Source organism: Micropterus salmoides, unplaced genomic scaffold (genome assembly GCF_014851395.1).
Source record: "Micropterus salmoides isolate LMB-PRFRI ecotype aquatic unplaced genomic scaffold, ASM1485139v1 Ms_hic_scaffold_15, whole genome shotgun sequence".
Classification (NCBI taxonomy): Eukaryota; Metazoa; Chordata; class Actinopteri; order Centrarchiformes; family Centrarchidae; genus Micropterus; species Micropterus salmoides.
Genome location: NW_024040596.1, coordinates 20,068,814 through 20,093,637, shown reverse-complemented (window position 1 = coordinate 20,093,637; position 24,824 = coordinate 20,068,814). Strand labels below are relative to the sequence as shown.

The window sequence follows — 24,824 nt, the reverse complement described above, 5'->3', positions numbered from 1 at the left end:
TGTAACAATGCATAATATTTTATATAGGCTCTACATATGTTTTGTATGTATAGCTGTCAGATAGATGCATTAGAGTAAAAAGTATAATGTCCCACTATGATATGAAGTGGAGTAGAAGTAAATTAGTCTAGTAAACAATGGAAATAGTACCACAATGTATTTAGTTTTATTTACAATATACTGCTGACTGATGTCTTGAAAACCCAACACAACATGGATGGGATATCCCACACCTTAAGTATTTTTTATTTTTGTTAAAGTGAAGTAAGTTCCTTCTCGGCCGCTACGCTCCTCCAACAAACGCCACCTGGCTCTGCCTTCCCTTCACACAAAGCAATCCCAGTCCCAGCTATTCTCATCTGTGACACCACAATGGTGGAACGAGCTACCACACGGCATCAGAGCAGGGGCGTCCCCCTTGAAAACTCATCTCTTCCGAGAACACTTCCTCTTATAACACCTCTAACGCCTAACCTCTAACATGCACTTCCTGTGCTCTTCTTCTTCTATCCCCTACAATGATCTTGTATTGATTGCACTTTTTTGTTTTGATTGCACTTTTTTTTAACTCTTACTTCCTTCCCTAGGTATTTACCCCATTGATGTGATATGTACTATGAGCTCTTACTAGTATTTATTGCTGCTCTTACTAGTATGTATTGTCAGTTGTAGATCTGTATTTGATGCTCTGTTGATGCTTGTATGTTGTTCCTCAAATGTAAGTCGCTTTGGATAAAAGCGTCTGCCAAATGAGTAAATGTAAATGTAAATGTAATGTAATGTAATGTAAGTACAACAAGGATGCACTGAGAGTCTTAACAAACCTCTGGCCCTTCGAAAACTTGACTGACGTTCGGTGGTACTTTTTGTCCCTTTGTGCGCACGGTAGAAGCAGGAAGTAGAAGAAAATCTACAGCAAAACAGAAACAAATTGGAGCGAAATTATCTCTATAAATCGTTGTGATTAAAAATGGACGGTCCGAATCCAAAATTAATGAGTAACGATTCACGCTGCGTGTTTTTTAATACACATTCAGAAGACTATCGATGCGTAAGTAGTGAACGTATCTGTTTTAATTAGCTAGCTAGCTACATCACGTTTCACTGTTATCTTAACTTACTTGTAATTACGGAATTATTTACTCGACCTGAACGTTTATTGATTTATCGATTGATAAGTTGATAAATGGAGGACTGGCACCTGCATGGTTCCCAATGCTAAGCTGCAACGGTACAGTCATATAGCTGTCAGTCATCTAGCTAAGATGCTAGCTGCATTAATTGGCCTGTTGAATATTAACATTATATTGGCACTAAATAAAACAATCAAAAGCAGCTTTACCTGCTCACTTGCCAGTAGAGAGATAATATTACTCAGTTGTGTCTGACAAACTAACTAAAGCTGACTGACTTGAGTTTACCAGCTTCATGTTCATTGTTCATTGTTTATATTTGAGCCTCAGACATATCTTTTCTTGAAACTATAATTGTGCATAAATACAATATCTTTTTGTATATGAAGCTACACAGCAGTATGTAAAACCTTCTTTCTGTAAAAAATTCTTTGCCTTGTACAACATTACAACAAGTATTTATAGCATCAACAGTAATGATCCAGTAATACAATAGTAGCCTATAACACTGACAGGGACTACTCTGTATAATGAATACTTTAAGTATATTATGCTAATACTTCTTCTATACTTTCACTTACATTTTTGGATGCAGGGCTTGTATTATAGTGTGCTATTGCTACTTTTACTAAAGTAAATGATTGGAGTACATCTCCCAGCGCTTGGACTAAGGCAGTCTAATTTAGTGATCTAGACATGAATACTAACTTTGTGAAGCTTATGATGTTTAGATGTTGTTGAGACTGTGTCAGAGAGGTTATATACGAATGGTCTGAGCAGCAGTAGCCTGTAGACTCCTCCTGTATGATATCAGGAGGATTTGCCCCCTGCTCACCAGAGAGTTGGCTCAGGCTACTGCTGCCCGCCTGGTGTTTAACCTTCCAAACGTTTCCCACACTACTCCACTTTTCAGTTCACTACATTGACTCACTGTCGCGGCTCACGTACAGTTCAAGACTCTGGTGCTCGCCCATGTGGGAATAAGGGAACTGCTACTTTATACTTGTTAGCCATGGTTAAATGCTGCACCCCGTTGCAGCCATTTGCACTCCACTGCCTCTGGAAGACAGGCCGTGTCTCTGGAAGGACCTTGTGATCTCTTGTTTTAGTCAAGGCTCTTCCCTGTCCTTGACCCATAGTGTAAAATCAATGGACAGCAGAGTCATCACCCATCAGACAAAACTGTACTGTAGCACTGAATGTGCTCTTTGTTTGGGACACTTAGCTTTTGTTCCAATGAAGTTGCAATGCACTTAACTAAGTTGCTTTTCGGATAAAAGCATCAGCCAAATAAATATACTTGTTTGTAATGTTGTTGTATTTGATTGAATTTTACTGTAAGATGTTCCTGTATTATTTGTTCAAACCAACAGGAGCGCTTTACAACATATAGTGCAATCCAATGCAACAACACCAACCATCTACCCAGCGGTTGAATCAACACCTCTCTGCCAAAGTCTCAAGTACAGAAAATACATATGATAGGGTGGATGATCTGGCCAAAAAATAATATCACAATCTATTTCATTGCAATCATGATCCACAATCTAAATTGTGATCTTTTTTCACAAATTTGAAATGCCCTGTACTCTATAACCAGACGTAACATAGCCTCTAGATTTCTGTATTTGAACCATTAAAACATAATATTGCATTAAAGATACTACACAGGTATTAAAAATGTGATTAAAACCTGAATTTAAACTGATGTTGTAAACAGAAGCCAAATGATAACAAATATCAAATAACACTAAGTGCTCACAACTCTGTTGCATAGTTTACAGCACGTCACCCAAGGAAGACGTAGTGTAAACATAGCCACGTAGCTGCCTACATCACTATTGGCTTGTTCACGTAGCGCAGATCTGCTAATCAGTGAGGTTATGTAAAGTGTGGAAACAGAAGTAAGAGGACATTAAATACCGCACCTGAAAAGTACATTGTGGAAGCCTTATACTGTCTCAGATCAAATTGTCAGATTGCCCACCCTTACATTAAGCTTTACAAAACGTGTTGTGTCCAAACCCTGAGGATTTATGTAAGAGATGATGATAAACCTTTCAATAGTTCCCTTATCTTCAGAATAACCTAGTTAGGAAATACCTGGCTTGGATCAGTTGGAGATTGTCGCTGGCAGAATAGTTAAAGAAACAGTGCTACCTTTGGTGCAGTGAAGCCCAAGTCTGTTCTTTACCAAACAAGCACTCAAGCATTCGATCAGAATGTCCCTTACACTGTCTGACTAACGCAGACACAGATTTTGACCCAAGACAGCTATACCGGTGTGAATTTGGTATCACATTTTTGGTGTTCCCAGGGCTGAACGATAAATTGCATTCCCGATGTGATAAAACGGGATTTTCTAACAGCAAAGGCTGCGATTATGAAAAAATTTAATATTCATTCATTTCCCTAAACTCGTTTTGTTTACTATTCATGCGTTCTTGTAAGTTCACTTCTTTGCAGTCTCTGAAAATTAACAGAAAAGTTAATGCATTCAAAGCCTGTGTGCTGCTGACATGCCTGCAACATCCTCTTTTCTTTATCAGTTTAACGATTTAAGATAATGATTCAGTGGTTCTTTGCTCTGATAGGAAAATATATCATATTCATGAATCTGGACTGTCCAAGATTAATAGATAGGCAGAGTTAACAGTTCAGATGTAGTAGGAAACTAGGCCTAGTTACACTATTTGGGATTTTATCTTGATTTTTAACTCTTCTCAATTCAGTTGAATGGATAATGTTATAGCAGATAGTTTGATACATTGTTGTGGTTTTTAAGTCTATGTTTAGTCTACAATTAACTGATAAGTCAATCAAAAGAAAAATAATTGTGATATTTTGATCAACTAATCATTTAAATCATTTGCTGCTTTGTCTCTGATAATAAACTGAATATTATTAGGCTTTAATCTTTGTGTCTGCCATTGCTTTTTTATTATAATTTTCTGACATTTTATGGAACTGATGATTATTCGAGAATATAATTGGCAGATTTATCAATAGTAAATAATTGTAATACTTTACTCATTCAAGGTGAACAGTTAAATCTTTGTTAATATGATAAGGGTATCTTGACTTGAGTTTTATTGCTAATCCTTTTTCACTATAGTAGGGATGAAAATCAGAGGTTAACTCATTATAATGTATTTGCCCATAATAACCATTATACAGATGTTTTGGTTATCATGAGGAGAAAGATCGATCCAAAACATTGCGCATTAAACTTTTCAAAAAGCAAGATGACTCTTTATGAAACAATTTGTATTTCAGTGCAGAGTCAGTCTTTTTAGCACTCCTGCAGTTCCATGTTGGGAGCCATCATTCAGATGTAATTAAAACGGTAATAAACTGCTAAAAGGCCTCAGAGAAGAAACGTCTGTAGTTTATTTCTCTTAAGTAAATCAAATCTTTTCTGTTTGTGTGATGTAAGTGTATCCAGAAATCTTACATTATTGCAAAAACAAATTAATATGTGAAACTTGAAAACCACTTCTATAGCCTACATTTAATGAAAATGAAAAATCACATTTCCTGGCTTTTTTTTGGCAATAGATGTCCCTGTTTTCTATATAGGACAACACATGCCACAGCAGTGTTTTTCCAGAGATGATTGCTGGTTATCAGACCACTCCTTTGTTTTGCTTCTCTGGTGAAACAAGTGTATGACATTGTGTGCCAAATGCCACAGGAGTGATGTTGTACAGATAATAGTGTGGACAGGCACTGCTCTATTTTGCATGCAAGACGACTGCCTACCCTTTTGTTTTCTTACATGACTGACTCGCACATTTCTTATACTCTTTTCGTCCCTCCGTTCTTTTGCTCTCCTTTCTCATTGCTAGAGGACCCCTCAGAGCAGTTTCAGCCTGGATGTTGCTTTGCACAAAATATGTGGAGTGTCAGGTTGTAGCCCTGTTAACAAATCTACCTATCTGTATTTTATTTTGCTCAGCTGTTATTTAACAGCCCTCTGTGTTTTCTGACATGCGGTCAAAAAAGGTCAGATGCATGTAGAGGTTATCTTCATGAACGCCTTAGATGTTTTAGGTGTCAGTCATGTTTCCTTTTGTGAATGCAGATTCTATTTTATGATCCTTCCTTGCTTTCACACACGTACATAAACACACTCGTCTTGTCAGCCCAGCCATTTCTAAACGTGTGGTTATTATGATGGCAGTATAATATTTGTATTGCACTAACTTTGCACAGTGCTTTACTTAAATCAAAGACATCACATAAAGTAATGCATATGTCAACTATAGACTTGAAAGTGTTGTTTTTATTATAGTTTTGAGCCATATTGTAATCTGTTGTTTCTGATTTACAGGCGGTGATTTTAACAGTAAAACGAGCCACAGGAACCTTCTCCCTAGTAGGATGGTATCAAATTATTTTCTTTTTCAAATGATACTTTGACTGAAACCCTTAACACTGATAATGTGTCTGAGCTGGTTTTTAATGTGTGTGTCCCCCTTTGTGTTTATCTTACATATGCACAAGGACACATTTATGCAGGCAGCTTCTAAACATGGATGCAAACAATGCTGGATTTAAAATACTTTTCTGAGTAACACTGAATGTAAACATAGTAACTGTAACTGCTTTAACGTAACTGTAGAATTAGTGCTTAAGGATTGCATTTAAAAAGTTGTTCTCTGATGAAACTCAAGGATTTATCTAAAAAGTTTCTCAAACCCAGGCCCAGGGATCTAAACTATAGACCAACATATCAGTTTAATTGATCAACTGTTTAAACCATGAGCATGTTGGGACCTTAATGTCTTATGTATAACTTCATGCAAGTCATTTCCCCATTTGTTTCAATAGTCAGTTGTGATTTTGGAGGTGGCATCTAGTGGTCATTTGATGAACTGCATCTTAATGTTTTGGCTTCAGCATTTGGCTGTGGTGGTTACTTTTTGGCACAGGACTTGAATCCTTCAAATGCTGTTGAGCAGGTCCTTGGCAGGTTTTCTGACAAATATGCAGATTCCATTAGTTTGAGTCTAAACATGTATGGCTCTAATGGTTGGTAAACTTACTACAAGCAACAGTTAGAGGTTACAAGCGAGGCTGCAGGAGTAAGTCTTGGAGTTGCTGTATGATATATATATCTGCAGTAAGACAGTAAATCATCGTTAGTACAGTAGTTGGCCTGTCCTGCTCAAACTGTTGCCCTTGCAGTTAGCAAGAAACATTTCACTGGAGTCTTTCTTCTCTTTCCACAGTATTTTCATGCTGCTTGTGATCTGGCTGCTTCGCAGGTATCACTCTTTGGCTCAGGTAAATTTGCACTACAATGTACTGTATGTTTTGCCTCCTTTTTCTCCCCTGTTTGCTTCATTGCCACCGGAAATATGTTAAATTAGCCATGGCAAATCTTGGTGTAATTGCACCCAATTAAAATGCACAGATTAATTAATTGTGGAGTTAATTGACTCATGGTCGTTTTGTGATAATGACTGCCCTCTTGTGCTTTTTCCTCTCTCCGAATGAAGAGGGCTGCATTATACTGTAGGTCTGACTATACACTGAATAATATTAGTTAGATGTTCTTTTTCTTCAGCATAAATATGTTTTGTTTGACCCAAAAGGATTATGAATTTCTAAAGTAGATCAGTGTTTATTTGGGGTGTGTTTTTGAGGGTTCGGCCCCTGTAGTGTTTTTGAAGCCGGTCCATCAGGCGTAGCAGCGCTCCACATTATCATCCTAATCTGAAGTAAATGACACTCTAACGTGGGGGCTCTAATGGATCCTATTACCTCTGGACCAGGTCCCACATAGAGGCCTCACCTCCTCCTCCTCCTCTGCTCCGTTCACACCGAATAAATCCTCTTCTTACCTCCAACCCTTTTACAAAGGTCATCTGTCAGTCAATAGTCTTTAGTGCTCTCTGGCCCTCCCGCACTCTTATTCTATCTCCTTTTCTTCCTCCTACCCCTCCTCCTATTCCTCTGTAGTCTTGACAGCGTCATTGCTGGACACACATTAATAAAGGGACAACCCTTTATCTGTGTGTGTTTATGTACCTACCTGAGCCAACGTTTGTAACCACCTATAGGCAATATTGGGTTCAGACTGACAGCTGCCGTGCTACCCTCTCAAAATACTGTAGCACACAGGCTATTGATTTTTTTTTTTTTCATTCAAAATATAATGACTTCAATTTGTATAGAAGGCCTTAAGGAGACTCTCTCCTCTGTGATATTTTCACAGAGTTGTCTGCAGGGACGTCGTATACCAAGCTGTCAGCCACATCAGTGATCATTTCATCTATAATTTGCCCTTCTCTCTAAGTGAATATAAATGCACTGGGATAATTACTAGGGATGTTTTGTTAAAGAATCCCTCTTCACGTCTTCCTCTCATTTTCCCTGTATAGAAGATGATTCTCAGCCTGACTGTAGCTGCCTTCTTTGACAGCGTAGCATATGTCATGGTGAGTTACTCTTGTCTGTTTCACTAAACACACACATAGTGGCCTTTTTTTGTGGGTGGTTTGTGAAAATGTTTCCCTGTGGCTTTCTTCCCCAGGGCGATTCGCATCCAGAAGGAGCGCTTTGTGACTTCCAGGCGTGGTGGCTAACGTACTTTGGTGAGACTAAACTTAATTAATTACTCACTGGCACACTTTTAACAAGAGTTGAGTAAGCCAGCAAAGATTTGACAAGAGCATGTGTTGAAGAGCTCATACATCACGGTGGGAAATAATATGACTTTGTCGTTTCTTTTTTGGCTTGAGAACAAAATGTGCCTTGACACTTATTGCTCCAGCTTATAGCACATCTTTCACTGAGAGCTTATTTGAAATGCAACGTGACGAGTTGTTTCTGAAGGCAACAGGGCTAGAAAGTGAGCTTTTGAAAGTGATAGTGTTTTTAAATAGCTTTTTGTTAAGTCACAGCTATTTGTTAAAATACTACCAAACACCTGTAAATATATATTAAAAAACTAAAATCACTGGATAGAAACGTGGTTATATGCTTTCAGTTATATGCGTTTAACAATGAGTTTATGGTTCTTCTCTCTCACGGTATTGATTTAATTTGAATGTAGTGACTGTTTAATGTGTGTAAAAGCCTATATTTATCACATTCATTTAGTCAACTCAGCCTGTGTATCCCATCTCGAGGTTCTCAAGAAACAGGAGATTGGATATGCACTAGCTGTCAAGGGTGGTAACGCATCGGTTAAACTTCATGTGTCATTCAGAAACATTCACACACCCATAGCAAGAATACCACAACCGTGACGATGGTGTAATACTTGGGAGTGCGCACAATTCTGTGTACTCATTGGCCCATTGCAGCCATTCAGTATATCGCCCTCAAACCAAACGCCTTAATGTTTAATCACCATTTCCTGTACGAGGAGATGATTTTGCTCCAATGACAATACAGCATTTCATTTGGGTTAATCAGGCACATCTGCGGCTAGTGGGAGGATCTCGGTGAATATCTGTGATTCAGACTGATTAGGCAGGACTGTTTTTACATAAAGAATCTTGGTTTTGTTTGCATTGCTGGCATTTGTTGCAATTACATCTCCTTTAGCCATGATTAGCATAAGGAGTCTTAGTAAGAACTGGCTGCTAATACGACACCAGGCTTGTTTTATAGGTCTCGCAGGCAGACATACAAGCACACACACTCAGACGGTTACAGGAAAATGGGCAGTGAGTTAGTGCTGCAGGGTTGGTTCCTGTCACCTCGGTTTATCATGAGGATCCTCACGCTGAGGACAAACAGTTGTACATAAACACTGGGCGAACGGGCACTTTGTTCTGTTGCGAAGCATCAAGTCTAGTGGGAGCCGTATAGCACAGCTCTGTTTCTAACTCCAACCATTAAAATGTTATGAAATGTGTTTAAAATGGTTGAAGTTGGTAGCAGGGGCAACGTCAGGACAGGTGGTGAAGCTGAACTGTGTGTTGCAAAGTTAAAGCAAAGCTTCGCCTGCTGTCTGGTTACGCAATGCTGTAACAATGACAGTGATTTGTTGTGATAATAACATAGACAGCCGGCCTACTTCCTTCTTAGTCACTGCACACTACTCCTAAAGGTTCCTTGAGTGTGAAAGGAGTGTGTGTTTTGTATATTTGTATGTGCATGTGTGGGGAGTGTATTGTGTGAAACTGAGTAAGATCAGTATGTTGCTCGGACAGAACCCGTCATTGTGACGACCAGCCCTGCCTGTCCTGTCAACACACACACACAGACACACAAAGGAAAATGGCTGAATATGAGGGCAGGAAAAGGAAAAGAGCTTTCTAGACTCTTCCTTGTCTCTGTAAAATACATTCATTTTCCCCCTGTGCTGACTTCGCCTTCCTTTCCGTTTCTTCATTTCTTCTTTTCTTTTCAGCTTCTTTACACACGCTCCAGTCCACTCTAAATTCGTCACCCCCGCACTCCTCCTCCACGTTATCTCCCTCTGCTTTTCCACAGTTCATCATTATCTCTCTCTGAGCTCCCCCCTCTCATCCATCACCCTAAGCCACAGGTTTCCCTCATATTACTGCAGAATGGGCCTTCATTTATCAAAAAGTGGAACGCACGCACGCGCGCAGATGTGTGTGTTTGGACACACAATTGCAGGTGCATGCTGTGTTGCGGGGGAGTTGTGTGTTGAAATTTGACCTTGTTGTTTTTCTGTGTGTGCGTGTGTGTCTCTGTGCAGACTGGAGTGCCTTGGCCTGGGTTTGCCTCATCACACTGAATCTGTACCTCAACCTTGTCCGAGAAGTAAGCACCAACAGATATGAGATGTGAGTAGGGGACCTAGGGATGCAACCAACAGTTATATCAGATTTCTTCCCCCAATATAGTTTGATTTCAAATGTCTTGTTTTTATCCAACCCAGAGTCCAAAACCCGATGTTTTGAATTGTTGTAAATTTACAATGTTTTAAAACTGGAAAAAAAGAAATAAATCCTCCTGAGAAAGTGTTTAATTTATGATCGAAAAAAAGCTGCAGATTGTTTTTCTGACAATCCATTAATTGATTAATCGACTAATTATTTCACCTCTAAGGAAAATGTTCCTCCCACTTGTGCAAGCAGGTTGTTTTCTGTCTCAGTGTCCCCTATTGTTTCTTGTTTTGTTTGGCCATTTCCCACTGCGTATGTGTTTGTGTGTATGTGCATGTGTTTGGTCTGCGAGAGCATGTGTCTCCCCGTAGAGCATTGACAGCCCCCGTCTTACTCCTCCTCCTTGTCCTCCTCCCCTATTCTGTTCCAGTCAGCCGACGCTCTAATTGAAAAGGGAGTGAGTGTCAGCCGTTAAGTGTGTGTGTTTGTGTGCGTGCGTGCACACCCGTCTTCACGCTTTGTGGCTCTGTGTTTCTGTCACTCAAACTCCCATGAGCACTCTCCACAGTGCGAGTGTGAATTTGCTTGCGTGTCTGAGATATTTCCATGCCTAGTGCGCGGCTGACACAAACACACATTCTAAAAATAAAAAAAGAAAAGGGATGTATGCAGAAAAGAAAGCTTTAACAAGTTGGCGGCCACTCTGTTTTGCAAGTCGATTATTCATAGTTACATCCCGTAGGTGTGCTTAGGTGTGCACCATCCTTCTGTTTATGAGGGGTTGGGCTGGTTAAAGAGGTGCGCCCCGCCCCATCCCCCAGGAGTTTCCCTGCATTGATTAGCAATAAGCCAGACAATATAATGGTAGTATAACTCAGAAGTAGACGGCTTTATGGGCGGAGGGAAGGGGGCAAGCTAGGGGGCCAAAATTGGCTTGCTTCAGAGCCTTGACAGCTGCATACCTCTCATGGGTCCAAAGGGAGTAGGTAGGAGGAGGATGTGTCTGTATTTTTGCGTGGATCTGGTCATACCTGACACGAAGGGGAAGAAAACAACAAGGTTGTCATGTATTGACTGTCCATAGATAAGCTGTGTGCGTTTAGACGGGCGAGTATGTGGCTTTACATGCATGCACAATTAAGCCTCAGCCACCTACCCCAACCTCCCACTTTCTCTCTCATACACACACACACACACACACTGTAACGGCACAGTGTGATGGCTTATAAGTGAACAAATCACTGGAGGAGATGGAGAACGGAGGCTGGATGATCTAAGAGTGATTGAAGTGGATGCAAGAGAGGATGGGAACCGTGTGTGTGTGTGTGTGTGTGTGTGTGTGTGTGTGTGTGTGTGTGTGTGTGTATCTATGTTTATCTATGTTTAAGGGATGGAGTCAGGCGTGTGGTGTGAGGTGGTGAGAAATGAGATTGAGCCTCGAGAGAGAGATTTCTACATGAGGTAGCGTGTGTGCACGTGTGTGCCGTGTAGGTGTGTGAAATGCAGAGCGCATAGCAGTCCTGCTGTGCCTCATTAAGCCCATGTTGCGCGAAGCTCCGGACCTCGTCATCTCCCTCTCAATGCGATGCGAGTGTGTCGTGTGTGTGCTGCAGCATGTCTCTGTGTGTGTCTGTCGGTCTGCGAGCTATCAACATTGATTTCCTGACAAGCACCCCCCCATCACCACCACCACACACCAAATGTCACACCACCACACAGACTTTCTCTCTCTCTTGCTCTCTCTCTGTCTTTGCCGTCTTTGTGTCTCTTTCGCACTCTCCCTCCCTCTCTCTCTCTTGTTCCCCTTTCCTCTCTCAGTTTCTCGATTGCTTTCTCTTTTTTTAGTGCTTCCCCCATTTACTTTTGCTACCCTTTCTCCCTTGTTTTCCCCTTATCTTTCTCTCTCTCTGGATCTATTAATTTCCTATGTCTCTTTCCCACCCACTGTTCTGTTCTGTATAAACCACCAGCCATCTCCCATTCTCTACTACTTCACACCCACTCGCACACTGCTGTCCATCAGATGGGGGCAGAGAGGGGGGATACACTGTGCCCCATAGAAATAAGAGTGAGCGTGTGTGTGTGTGTGTGTGTGTGTGTGTGTGTGGCGCACAACTCGAGAGGAATTGAGTGTGTGTCAGCCGTGTCGCCACCGCTCAATTGACCACACTTGGAACAAGTCAGGGCAGGACTTCCACTCTATTGACCTGGCAACGCTGTACGCTCTATAAAGTATCGACGCCCACACCGACGCACAAGACACTGGAACACACATTTCATCTGTCTGACACACACACACACACACACAAAGCCATTTTCAGTGATTGAGACTATTCAAACTTGATAATTTTTTCAGTGATAGTCAGGATGAACCTCTTCAACCATCTTAACCCTTTTTCCTTTAAAAATAGGCTATTTGTACAAGACAGTTCAAAAATACATGAGAAAAGTGAGAATCCGCATCCTGTTTGTGGGTTTGATGCAGACAGCTCCTCCTGCAAATCATTTTTTCCACAACAGTGAGGATAATTATGGTTTATATTACCATGAATAATTGGCAGTCAGGCTGTATAGGCATTTGTCTGCACCTGAAAAATGACCCCGATGTGAGTGCCAATAAAGGGATGTATTGAAGAAGAAAATAATTGATTTAGTTATAGGGTGTCTTCTCAGGCGCAAAGTGGTCTTGGTGCTAATAATGAAATAAATGTCTGCCTTTTATCAGGTTGTACCATCTGATGGCATGGGGGGTGCCTCTGGTCATGGCCTCTTTGCCACTGCTAAAGGGTTACTATGGCCCCGCAGGAGCCTGGTGGTGAGTACAGCCAACCGTCCAGATAGAGCATAATTGTTACGTTTTTTTTCAGCCGGCGACAGCGTGTTTTCTGTTAAATGTCTTTCCTTTGAAGGAGGGCCACAGCACTGGCCTCATTCCAGCTCCAGACAGTCTCTTTCCCTCATAAGATTTTATGTGATCAAAATTGGCAATTATCAGCACATCTTAAAAAAGTAAAACGGCCCCTCAGACTCTCCAGTTCTTGTGGTGAAGAGGAAAGGCATTTTTTTGTTTGGAGGGTAGTTAAAGGGGTGAGGAAAAAGGGGAAGAGGCCGAGGAGAGGAGGCGGTGGAATGAGAATTGGGACAGAGCCTTAATCTCCGGGCTCGACTCTCTCTTTCCACTCCCGGCTTATTAATAGCTACAGCTGCACAGCTTTTCCCCTGTGCAGTCACAGAAGTCTCTCTTCCGCTCACGCTCTCCCTTTCCTTTGTAACCCTCTCATCACTCTCTCTCTCTCTCTCTCTCTCTCTCTCTCCCCCAGCTGGATCACAGACGATCACGTAGCCTGGAGATTTGGGATGTAAGTAGACCCTTTCAGCGCCGGCATCAAAGCTTCCCCCACTGGGGGGAGATGTGGAGGAGGGCTGTCTCTGTGGGGAAATGTGAAGGGTTGCATGTCAGGGGAGCCTGCAGGGTTTTTTCCCTCTTGGTGTAAGGCCAAGATGTGTGTGTGTGTGTGTGTGTGTGCGTAGACGTGGATCTGCCTGTGTCTGCCTCTGCCTTGTCAGATTTAGGGGAGTTGCTACACTGTGTATTTAAGTGTTTAGGACGGCTATGAAGGATTATGCCTGTCTACTGCTTTCTGCAGCTGACCCTAAGTCTGCAAGGGCTCTGCCAATCCCCCAGTGCAGATGCTTAAGCACACACACATGCACACAACAACACTGTGCTATGAGCCAAGGATATTGCGTTGTTGCTCGCAGCATCAGCAGGGAATCAATCTTTCTAAACAAATAAGCATGTACACCCACAGACAGACTCACACAGACAAACACACACACACACTTGCAGAACAACACGTAGCTATCAGCTGTGCTAAACGAGCTTGTGTCTCTTTTATGAGTGCTCCTCTGCACCCCGGCTCTTTCTAGTTTTCCGTGCTGTCGTGGCACAGGGGGATGAGTCGCTCAGAGGATCAGGGAATCTTCATTAGCTCTAATTACATCAAACCAGATGAGAGATTAGAGGCCAAGGCAGCACCCGTCAAGTAAAAAAAACACATATGTTCAAACACACACACCCTGCTGACAGCTTGCTGGGAAAGGCACAGGAGAGCAGAGGTTTTGGTATTAAAGGTGAAACGTGGAAAAGGTGGGAGGGGAGACATACAGGGTACAGTTAGAGAGACAGGGAATAACTCAGCAGGAGAAGGAAAGGGGCGGCATAGTGGGATGGGAAGAAGAGGAGAGTGAGAGAAACAGATTGCCCTGGTTTCTGCCCACGCCCCGTAGTGTGTCTTCATCAGAGTTCAGCGAAGCGCGTAGACAGGACAGAGGAGACAAGGGAGGCTTGGAGGAGGAGGGTGGGAGAGGGGATGAAAGAGGAAGCAGAATGAAAAGCAGAGGACAGCGTTTTGTGACGGAGGTGCAGAATTTCAGGGGTTGAGTCAGCAATTGGAAGCACTCGAGCTCAGCTGAGTCACCACTCTTAGAGGTCCCCATCGGTGTGTATCACTGCCCGCAGTCAGACAGCACTGAGAAAATGACGTTCATAAATGGAAGCTTTTAATTACCAGGGTACTTTTAACTGGTCGGCTAGTCAGTCGGTCCACTACTTTGTTCCAGATGGAAACATGTAAACATTGATTGGATAGATTGTCATTAAATTGTGTACAGACATTCATGGTCCCCAGAGGATGTATTCTAATGACTTTAGTGATCCTTAGACTTTTCCTCTGGCGCTACCATGAGGTTGAAATGCTTGTGTTTATCTTGACATCTATCGGATAGATTGCCATGAAATGTCTTACAGACGTTGATGGTGCCTAGAGGATGAATCTTTTCGCCCTAGGAGGGAAAACATTTGGCATGGAAGTCAAGCGTATGTGTGTGTGCAAAGGTGTCTGTCTGTGTTCATGCCGATTGGCTAAAAGGGGACCTTTGTAACTTTTTGTTTTTTAAACTCTTTTTGTTTTTTAAACTCTTCCATGCCTTTACAAGGTACTTCAAAGTAGAGGGATGCAGCAAGAGAGAGCGAGAGATGGGGAAATAAATGCGCAAAGACCCCCTGCTGAATTCGAAGTGGTGACATTGTTGGCACCTTTTGTCAATTATGGCGCCCCACCTATGGAGATTTTGAGTACTACGACTTGACAAATATTGGATGGATTGTCATGCAATTTGGGTCACACACTTGTGTTCCCCTCAGAATAAATTGTAAGAACTTTGATGACCCCTGAACTTTTCATCCTGCGCCATTATCAGATCAAAATTTCACTAAATACTAGGGGTGTGGAAAATAATAGATTTTTAGATGCATCGCGATGCGGACTTGGATGATTATGAATCGATTAACAAATGTCAATAATCGATTATGTAGAGGTTAATTGATAACGTAATGTTGATGGATCGAAAAAGGCGGAACTCGGAAATGCGGAAGCTCTGGACCGTCTGTGCGGTGCACACAACAGACACGTGTGGTTCTCCCTTTTTATATACAGTCTATAGGTTCTCCCTGTTTAGCACAGACAGGCAGCTGTTGAGTGAGTGAGTGACTCATAAAGTCAATGCGTAACTCACATTAATGATTTTCATCTACACACTGTGCAGCGCTGTCGCTCTTAGCGAGCGTCCTCTTCTCATTCTTCAAATGACAGCTATGTGACAGGCGGCAGTAGGTTATGGTGAAAATGAGCGTAACGTTGGCAGAGGAAAACATGAGCGCTACGTTTCAGTCTGGCTGTAAAGTCTGTCTCTTGTTTTCCACCTACTAGAAAGGCAGTAATAATGCTATAATAATGTAATGTTTGCTACATTTATATGAAGTAACATTAAATAGCTGCATTTCATTAATACCTACTGGATTGTTACAAATACTTAGCTTTAAAAGTACCAAGTAGTCAAACAGTGAGAAAAATGCATCTGTATTCTATTCGTTTTACAATCGCATCGTAGCCTCATACTCGTAATGAGATACCTAGAAATGCCCACCCTTGAGGTGATGCATCGAGGAATCGAATCGAATCGTTTACCTGATAATCGTAATCGAATCGTGAGACCAGTGAAGATGCACTCTCCTACTAAATACCTGCAAAACTAATAACATCCCAACCAGTCTCAATTGTACAACTCTGTGTATAGTGATTATTAGCTAGTGTATCATGTTAACAAACCACTAAGATGATGAGACCTGCTAAACATCATGATCTAACATTGTTTTTGTAAGCATATTGCTGTTTGCATTTACATCAAAAGTAAAGCCTCACAGAGCTGCTAATGTGACAGTTGACTCTTAGTCTTGTTTTCTTTTACATTAGAGCATCAGGTGAGACACACCCTAAACACCCAGCTTGTCCTGGTCTTTGTGTCCACTCCTCCCTTCCTGTCTCTCGGGATGTCCCATTCCTGTCTAAGTAGTTGAACAGGTAGATCGTGATTTTTCACTCTGCAGCAGGATTGGATGAGTTTGACGGCTGCAGTCGAGCACTAACTAGCACAGACGGGCCCCTACTGTACTCTCATCTCCTACTGAGCACTTCAATTAAGGCGTCTTTCATCCAAGCCTCATTCTTCACTTCAGAGCTGTACTGGAGGGAAGGCCAGACTGAGGCCGAGATTGAATCTGTGCCGTGTCTATGATGATCCTTCTTTCTGTCAGTTTCAAGCTTCTGCCCTTGTTCACTGTTGTCCTCTCAGAACCTTTCTGTGGTTATCCGTCTTTCTATCCGTCCTTCCCTAGTCGATCTATTGGCTGCAGCCTCTTTCTGCTTTTCCTTTCATTCTCACTATGACCTTATCCCTCTCCCTGTCTTTTAATCACCCCATGCTTCTTTCTTATTTCGGCTCTTTCTGGTCCTGACCCACAATCTGCCGTCATCCATCCACCTTTCCATCCCCACCTCTATTCTTGTCTTCAATTTTATCATCCTCTGCCCACTCCGAATCTCTCTCCCTAGGCTTCTGTTTCATTCTCTCTCTCTCTTTCTCTCCTGTCTCCCTCTTCCTCACGCTCTCTCTCCGGGTAGTGCTCAGCTGTAGAGCACAGCGGACTCTAATGGCAGATCATTATCATGCTAATTAGAGCACTTTGTAGCTGCCGCCCGTCATTCTCTCCTCCTCACAGCCCCCCGCACTATCGTTAAAAAGGCCACCCCTCCTTTCCCCTCTCCACCAACTCACCCGCCCCCCCACCTCGTCTCTCCATCATTAACGGGACGTGAGCTGGTGTAATTGGACGCTGTTTATTCCGGAGAGCGGGTTATTAAATCACACTGAGGTGACGCTCGCTCAGGTCTCCCCTGAAACGCTTTCATCAGTGTCCCATGCCATTATTAAACCTGCATGGACGCGCACATACACATGCACTCACATACATGTCTGAGGAGAGTGTTTTTTTATATTGATGTTGCCTGAAAGATGTGAAGGAGCATGATGTTTAAAGGAGCCATTCCCTCTTTCCTGCTGTGTAACAAACGCCTACTGTCTCAGATTCCCATGTCAATAAAAAGTTGAATTTGATAATGCTCAGAAAGTTTGTTTTTTATTCAACCTGCAGGCTTGGAAGACAAGTTTGGTCCATGTACAGTTAGGTCAAGGACATAATATTTGCCTTTTTAAATGCTTCTAAAGTTGCCATTTTTAGCACACATGCCAAGGACTTTTCAGGCACAAATTTATTCCCAAACCATTTTACCATGTCTCTCCCTGTATTTATGGGTCAGAAGCGGATTCAGTTGAACTTTTTTTCCCCTCTGGGTCATTATTATGCCTATAATTACTCTTGATGCTCTTCCTCAGCACAATTCAATGTTTTTGTCACATAGGTTCATTTTGGCCAGTGCCTCCCAGCTGGTGTCAGGTGCTCAGGAGGACTTGGCTGTCACACAGCACAGTCTCAACTGCTCAGAGTTACTGAGGCTGAACAGAAACGTGGTGGCCAGGAACCTGTCTATCAAAGCGAGACAAAGGCCCGTTTCATGATTACAGGGAGAGGTTGAAACTCCTCGAAGCTTACATCACCTCCCAAGAGGTTGCATAACACGAGGCTGCCATTTCAACAAAGCCATCAACCCCGTCCCCCTCGCTCGTCTTGCTCTCTTTCATCCGCTCAGAAATGCCTGACACATTATTATCTCCCGTCTGTGCCTCCCTTGATTGTCAACCCTTCATCCCATAGGAATGCCATGCATTTTCAGTGTTGTGACTCCAGGTGCTGGTATTATCTTTTGCTTTGTTTGCCTCTCTCTTTGCTCACAGAACAATATGAGCAGTAAGGTCCAGAGGTGCTGAGTCATGCTTATTCCACTTTGTGCTGTTTATGTACATACTGTGTGTCCTCTATACATCAGCTTTTTAGAATAATGCTGCCCGGTGTCCACCAGCTAAACAGTCTCACCTATAGATAAATATGCTTAAATGTGCGGTTAAGTTTAGTGTCTTTTTTTTTCATTGAGGACACGAGCAAAATAAGGATTGTTTCATGTTTAAAACAGAGCTCCAAGATAATTTAAAGGCTGAATAATAATGATTGTTAGTGAAACATGGGATCAGAACAAGTTTTTGTCCAGGTGTACACCAAATCATCTAACAACATGTCTTTCGCGGGTGACAGTCCTACAGTGTAATCTGTTTAGACAACCCTAAAATCTAAACAGTGGACACCTAATATACTATTACGACCTATCACGGTATGAACTCCATTAGGATATATGACACTTCACTTGGACCTGGATTACAAGCTAAATGAAATCCGTGTGTTTTTTCTTCATTTGACATTTTCTACTCCAAAGCTCCTGTTCCTCCTCCTGAAACAGGACTATAAGGAGGCCAGAGAAAAACAACCATCACGGGTAAAACTATGGGAATGATTTTTTAATGACATTGCTCATTTGGGGTTTTCTCACTACCTGCTTGTGTTTGTGCTTTGCAGATGGTACGTGCCTCTGTTCAGCCTCATCTTCCTGATGATCTGCTGCTACGCCAGGATCATCTGCGTGGCCAACGAGAGGGTGAGTGCGCAACATGCGTGTAGTCAGCAGCAGCCAAAGACGCTGAAAATTCAGCTGAATCCAAATGCACTGTGACCTTTTTAGAAAAGTGACATTAGTGAAAGCTGACATCTGTGAGAACTCAGCTCACAGGATTACTGTTTGAGTGTTGTCATGTTTTTCTACGTGGGAGGAATAGTGTAACAATTCTCATAGTCAAGGAAATCCCCCAAAATAACTTTATGTGTGATATATTCTTCTAGGGTTAGGTGTGGATCTAGGGTTAAAATAAAAGTATAATTTATGGTTTCCAATAATTTATGTTGTCAGCTGAAATGACACTAATTAGTGGAGGTCCTCACAAATACATCCATCATTTCAGATGTGACATGCATTAATGCTGCTCTGATAATCAATTATCATTTAAAGAATATGTCTGGTTTATTATGTTACGTTAAACTGGGTCTTATGTTTGTACTTTTGGCCATCAGTTTAGTAAGGGTTGTCTGGATTACTTAATTTGGAGTTAAAACTGAACACACACAAGTATGTCAAAGTTAATACATTTTTACAGCAGACCGTTTGGGTAATAATCGTACTGGTTACCTCTGTTTTCTCTTTAAATAGATACTTGCGTGTTATTACCTGAGTTATTCTTTAAAGCTACTAATTATTTAGATCACATAACTATTTGTATGTAGAAAATGCATACCCTTAAAACTTTTAACACAATTAACCCCAGCTTTTATTTGCTTCAATCGCTGAACTCACGCTCCCTATATCTAGGAAAGGCATCTATATGGGACAGGTCTTTAATTCGTTTTGCCAAAAAACTCTCGCTCAACAAAGATGGGAAATATTGTTTATTTCAACCAGTATGAATATTACTTGTTTAGATATTTGGCTTTTAAATCTGAATTGTTTCTGTAAAATGAACTGAACGATTAAATTGTGGAGAATCTAACCTATCTTACGTTGTGTAGCATATCCATATTGACAAAAATTTAAACATTTATATTTGTATGCATGATCTATGCAGCTTAGAACTAACTCAAGTGGGCGGCCCAGGAGGCTTTAATAGGTGATTGTAAATTGACCACTTTTGATTTTGGGACTGTTGGTTAGGAAAAAAGCTATTTGAAGACGTCACCATGGGCTTTTTCAACATTACTCTAAATAGTCAATTTGTGTAGGTAATCAATCGATTGATTTACCACTTATTTGGTCTCCTCTCCGTGTTGGCTGGTAGCTCTGTGTGGCTTTCCATTATAAGGGTGCAGAACGAGCCCAGAGGCAACATTCCACAAAGTTCACATAGCTGCCATTCCCCTGATCTTACGACACCACACAATGAGGCTGTAGTGCCAGCGGAAGGGTGCTGGCAGACATGTGTTACAGCAACATGTGTGCACGTTCCTGCTGTGAATTATCAAATATAAAAAGAGAGCAAGGCAGAATCGGGCTGAAGCCACATCAGACTCATATGAATTGTCACTGTAAATGCTGGCGTTCTTTGTTTGGCTGGCAGAGAGTGATGGGACGGTGAGACAGATTTAAAGATAGCCGGGCTGCAGACAGACGACATCAGAGACAGACAGCGGGTAGCTTAAGGGAAGAGAGGGGAAAAGAGACTACACAGCTCTTTATCATGAATGTGATAAAGAGAATGAATGAATGTAGCTGGTTTGAAACCTGCATCTCATAACTCAGCCAGCTCACAGTGTTTAGCTGTCTCTCCCTCACTCTCCTGTCTCTCTTTGTATCTCTGTTTTCCACCTTTCTTGTTTTCCCTCTCACCCTCTCTCTTCCTTTTTACCTACACTTGTGTCTCTGTCTCTATTCCCCCTCTTTTCCCTTCTGCCTCTACGTCTCGCTCCCCCTTCACTCTGCCGTTTTGCTTTCTCTATCATATTTATGAAGAGCTCAAGCCTTATCTCTTTTCAGCTGCAGGCTGTCTCACTTGAAAAGAATTTCAAAAGCTTTGAAAGCCGGGTAGGTGGCGATGCAATGGGGAAAGGGATAAAGACGAGGAGGCTGAGTGAAGCAAGGTGGGATGTTAGCTGGACAGAGAAGTTTCTCCACTTTCCAGAGAGATCGTGGGTGAAAACGACTCCATAGCTCATTAGTGTACAAAGTCCAAGTCATTTACACCAGGATTATTTAAAAAAAAAAATCTTGGACACATTCTGAGTGACTGTGTGAGCTCGTACTAACTAGAGGGATTTGAAAGCTAATGAGTCATTATCAGGCCAGACAGAGAGGTTGGGGTGTGTGGTGGTGTGTTTGTTTTATGGATGCGATTTGTACATGCCGACACCTTCCCTCTTAAGCCTCACGCCTCAAAACTGGCTGAATTGCTTGAGTTTCGGTGGCGCGGGTTTTGAGAGATTGCAACAACAAGCTGGGTACACACGCTGGCCGAAACCAAATGATATTGCCACTTATTTTCAGTGTTTGTTGATGGCGCTCAGCTGGACAGCAAAGGACTGCTCTAGAACAAGTTCAGCTTATTGACCAAATGGCTGTCCTTTTTATTTTTTGTTTTTCTTGTACCGCACAAACACACCATGGTCACACACAGATTTACAATGACACTCACATCAGAGCAGAGAAACCATGGCAACATTGAGTTAATAAATAGCAGAACAGAAGAACTGTGCATATTGTTCATGCTGCCTTGTCGTGCATGCGTGTGAAGCTCACACTGGGCCTCCAGAGATTTGTCTCTGATGTCTTGGGTTGCATAAATGACTTCCTATAGCCCCCCAGCCCCTATCCCACCATTACAGATCAGTCACAGTCTTGTGCATGGGTGTATGCGTGCATGCATGTGAGTGTGTGTGTGTTTTCCTGCGCGTGTCTGTTGACATTTTCCCTGCATTCCTCTGAGAGAGGAGACAGAGGAAGAGCGAAAAAGTATTCCCACGTTCTCTCTGGAGATCTCAGATGTGCCATGCCTGCTCCACTTCTTCCTTTTTCTTTAACACTTCTTCAAAAATGTTCTCCCCTTTCCCAACACCCTTTGCCTTTTTTCTTCCTCCTTGTGTCATGTTGTGTGCAGTGAAGCTGATCAGTTCCCTCTTTTTGTGAAATGCTGGGAGCTATTTAAGTGCTCCCCACTGCCTCTAAGCTCTGCACTCTGCTGTGAATTAGGCAATTTTGCGGGGATGGGTGAGATGGTGGAGGGGTTTTGCGTTTGGTGTGATAACTAATGTCTTATTTGTTCCAGCGTGCCACTGCAGGCACTGACCTCGAAACCTAAGGCCATTCCTCTCTAGGAAAAAAACAACTGATTTAAATGATCACATCACTATGCTGGGTTTTTTTTGTTGTGTTTTTTTTTGAGGGGAGCGGCTTAAGTAACTGCCTTGACCTATTCTTTCCATTTTGTGTCTTTTCCGCCCAGATGCAGTCATGGTTGGGAACCTTCAACCCAGAGAGAGAGAGGCGAAAGGTAATGACCTGTCTGACCATCACATTTCTCAACACATACACTCACACACAAGCACTCACACACATGCACTCATTCATGCATACACAGAGCGTGAGGATTAGAGTGTGTGCAGGATTAGCTCTCGTGGTCATGCCGGGTAGGTGTCAAACAGCAGGGAGCAATTTGACCTCTTGACTCCTACGCTTTTCACTGTGTGTGTGTGTGTATGTGTGTGTCTGTGTGTGTTTGTGTTTGTGCATATAAATGTGAGTGCGCACGTATATGTGTGTGTTTAAATTTGGTAGCACAGCCGGCCAGTCACGTAACTCGGGGGGCGTGATTGTTGGATCTTCGGTTTCGTAAAGTTACAGAAATGTTCGGACAAAGCCTCCGCTAATCCGATGTTGGAAGGCTTCTGGGGGGAAGGGGTTTCTGAAGCTATATGACCATCAGACAAGCTGTTCTGATACTGGCAGCTAAAGGTCATTTTAGACATTGGCAGTACTACTCTGCCTGTCAAAACAGTTGTTTAAAGTCCTCTGTGAAAATCTGGAAAAAGTACCATGTTAATGTCATCATGGGCTTGGACACAACATATTACCACCAAACATGTAGTTACAAAAGTGGGGGAGGAGTTTGAAAGATGTGGGCAGGAAGGTTGTAAAGGATATATTGGCCTGAAATGTGGCTCTTGTGAGTCCCATAACGTTATGGTTGTTCACTACTAAATTGCTGGAATACTACTAGCTCAACGGTTGTCAGTGTCACAGTACTACTCATGAAAAGTTAAAAGCAGCAGCAGCCTCTAGTTGTCTTGCCTTTAGTTACCTCACTCCTCCTCCCTCTCCCCTGCTCTGTTGTTGCACCTGCACCCTGCAGGTTGAGGTGCGGAGGGCAGGTTAGGGTTAAGGTTATGTAGATGCTGCCCCTAAGTGGCAGATGTAATTACTGCACACTGAACCGGCGTGACCCTCACCAGTGACGTGTGTACATGAATGTGTGGCATCAACACGTACCGTTCATGTGGGCTAATTGCTATGTGTAGCACAGAGTGTAAATAAGTCAGCAGTGGTTTTTATCACACTCTCTGTTTCCTCGTATTCCTCTTTCTCAGTCGCTCTCCTCGTTTCCATCTGTTTCTCTCTCTGCCTTTCACTCGGTTCTCTCTCTCTCTCCCTCTCTCTTTCTCACTCCCTCCCTCCATCTCTCTCACTCTTCTACTCATACCCAGCATGAATAAAGCAGCAAGCCAGGTTCATGGGCATGAATATTTATGAGAGTTTATGCACGCGCTGCGATGCTTTAAAACAACAACAACAGCCTCCCCGATTGTGCTTGCCAAGCCAGTGAGCTCTGGTTCGTGTGTGTGTGTGTGTGTGTGTAGCAGCAGGTGTAAACTAGAGAAAGCGATTCCTGCTGGGTGTCTGAAGACCGCTGGCTCTGCTGATTTCCATTCACCTCACCACATCTCCCTCCTTCTGTACCTCGCATGTTCTCTGTTACCGTGTCACATGCACGCTTCTCATGTTTTGTGCCCACACATGTAGTTTCCTACAATCTTTTTTTATTCTCCATCTCTGACTCAGCCTGCCACCATCCCCCTCCTTTATCAGTGTGTGTGTGTGTGTGTGTGTGTGTGTGTGTGTGTGTGCATCTGGCTGGAGTGATGACGTACATAACTGGTGCTGGCAGTTATCGGGGCCGTCGGTCACATGGTCGTGACAGGACTCTGTTGTTGTTTGTGGTCATGCATGAGTACACACACACACAAGCACAACAAGGTCCTGAAGCAGCAAAGGTCAGCGTCAGGATATTCGGAAGAGGGTGTTGAAGTCATGCCACACACACACACACACACACACACGCATGCACGCACGCCTTTAAACACATTTGCACAACTGCACACACAGCAGCTCAGTCCCGTCGGGTAGCAACAAAGCTGGCTGAGCAAACAGCGAGCTGCTTGTTCGTTATCTTCCCAGGGTGTTTGTTTACTGATCCACACAAGCTTTGCTTTGAGTCACAATGCGATGTGTCTACTTGTGTGTCTGTAGACGTGTGTGTGTGCCCGCAAGCGCAACCTTGTACCTTGGTGAGTGTTACCTTTGCACGTGTGTATCCCCCTTTATCTGCCAAGTTCCTATTTTATATTTTACATGCTGCCAAACATCCTGTAGAACATCCATACAATGAGTAAGCTGCAAGGACAGTTGGGTTTGTCTCTCAAGGGCTCTCAAGCAGGGACACGTGGCATTGACAAAACACATATACCTTCTTCCAGCTGCTGGATAATGTGTTGCTTTAAGGTCTCAGCAGTATTTCTGGTGAAAAATACTTTTGGGTTTCCGCTGTCCCTGAAAAATCTTTGTGGATTTAAGAAAAACACATTTAGTGGGTCAATGTATTTGAAAGTAGCCTATTTGATTTTTTTCAGCAGTTTGCTTAGCTGTCAAGGCAT

At 42.6% G+C, this 24,824-nt stretch overlaps 1 protein-coding gene across 3 annotated transcripts in view; it reads left to right on the top strand.

Annotated features, from left to right (window-relative positions):
* Positions 1 to 885: 885 nt before the first annotated feature.
* The window catches only part of si:dkey-100n23.5 (cyclic AMP receptor-like protein A), a 43,787-nt gene continuing 19,848 nt past the window's right edge, over positions 886 to 24,824 (top strand). For 2 of the 3 annotated variants that reach the window (XM_038720922.1, XM_038720921.1), the window contains exons 1-10: positions 886 to 1,051; positions 5,467 to 5,519; positions 6,368 to 6,422; positions 7,523 to 7,579; positions 7,675 to 7,735; positions 9,820 to 9,907; positions 12,675 to 12,764; positions 13,270 to 13,308; positions 18,876 to 18,954; positions 22,340 to 22,387. In XM_038720922.1, the coding sequence (XP_038576850.1) occupies positions 971 to 1,051; positions 5,467 to 5,519; positions 6,368 to 6,422; positions 7,523 to 7,579; positions 7,675 to 7,735; positions 9,820 to 9,907; positions 12,675 to 12,764; positions 13,270 to 13,308; positions 18,876 to 18,954; positions 22,340 to 22,387 (651 nt within the window). In that variant the 5' untranslated portion in view covers positions 886 to 970. The remainder of the gene's footprint in view (positions 1,052 to 5,466; positions 5,520 to 6,367; positions 6,423 to 7,522; positions 7,580 to 7,674; positions 7,736 to 9,819; positions 9,908 to 12,674; positions 12,765 to 13,269; positions 13,309 to 18,875; positions 18,955 to 22,339; positions 22,388 to 24,824) is intronic. The other variant, XM_038720924.1, reaches the window with a different exon arrangement.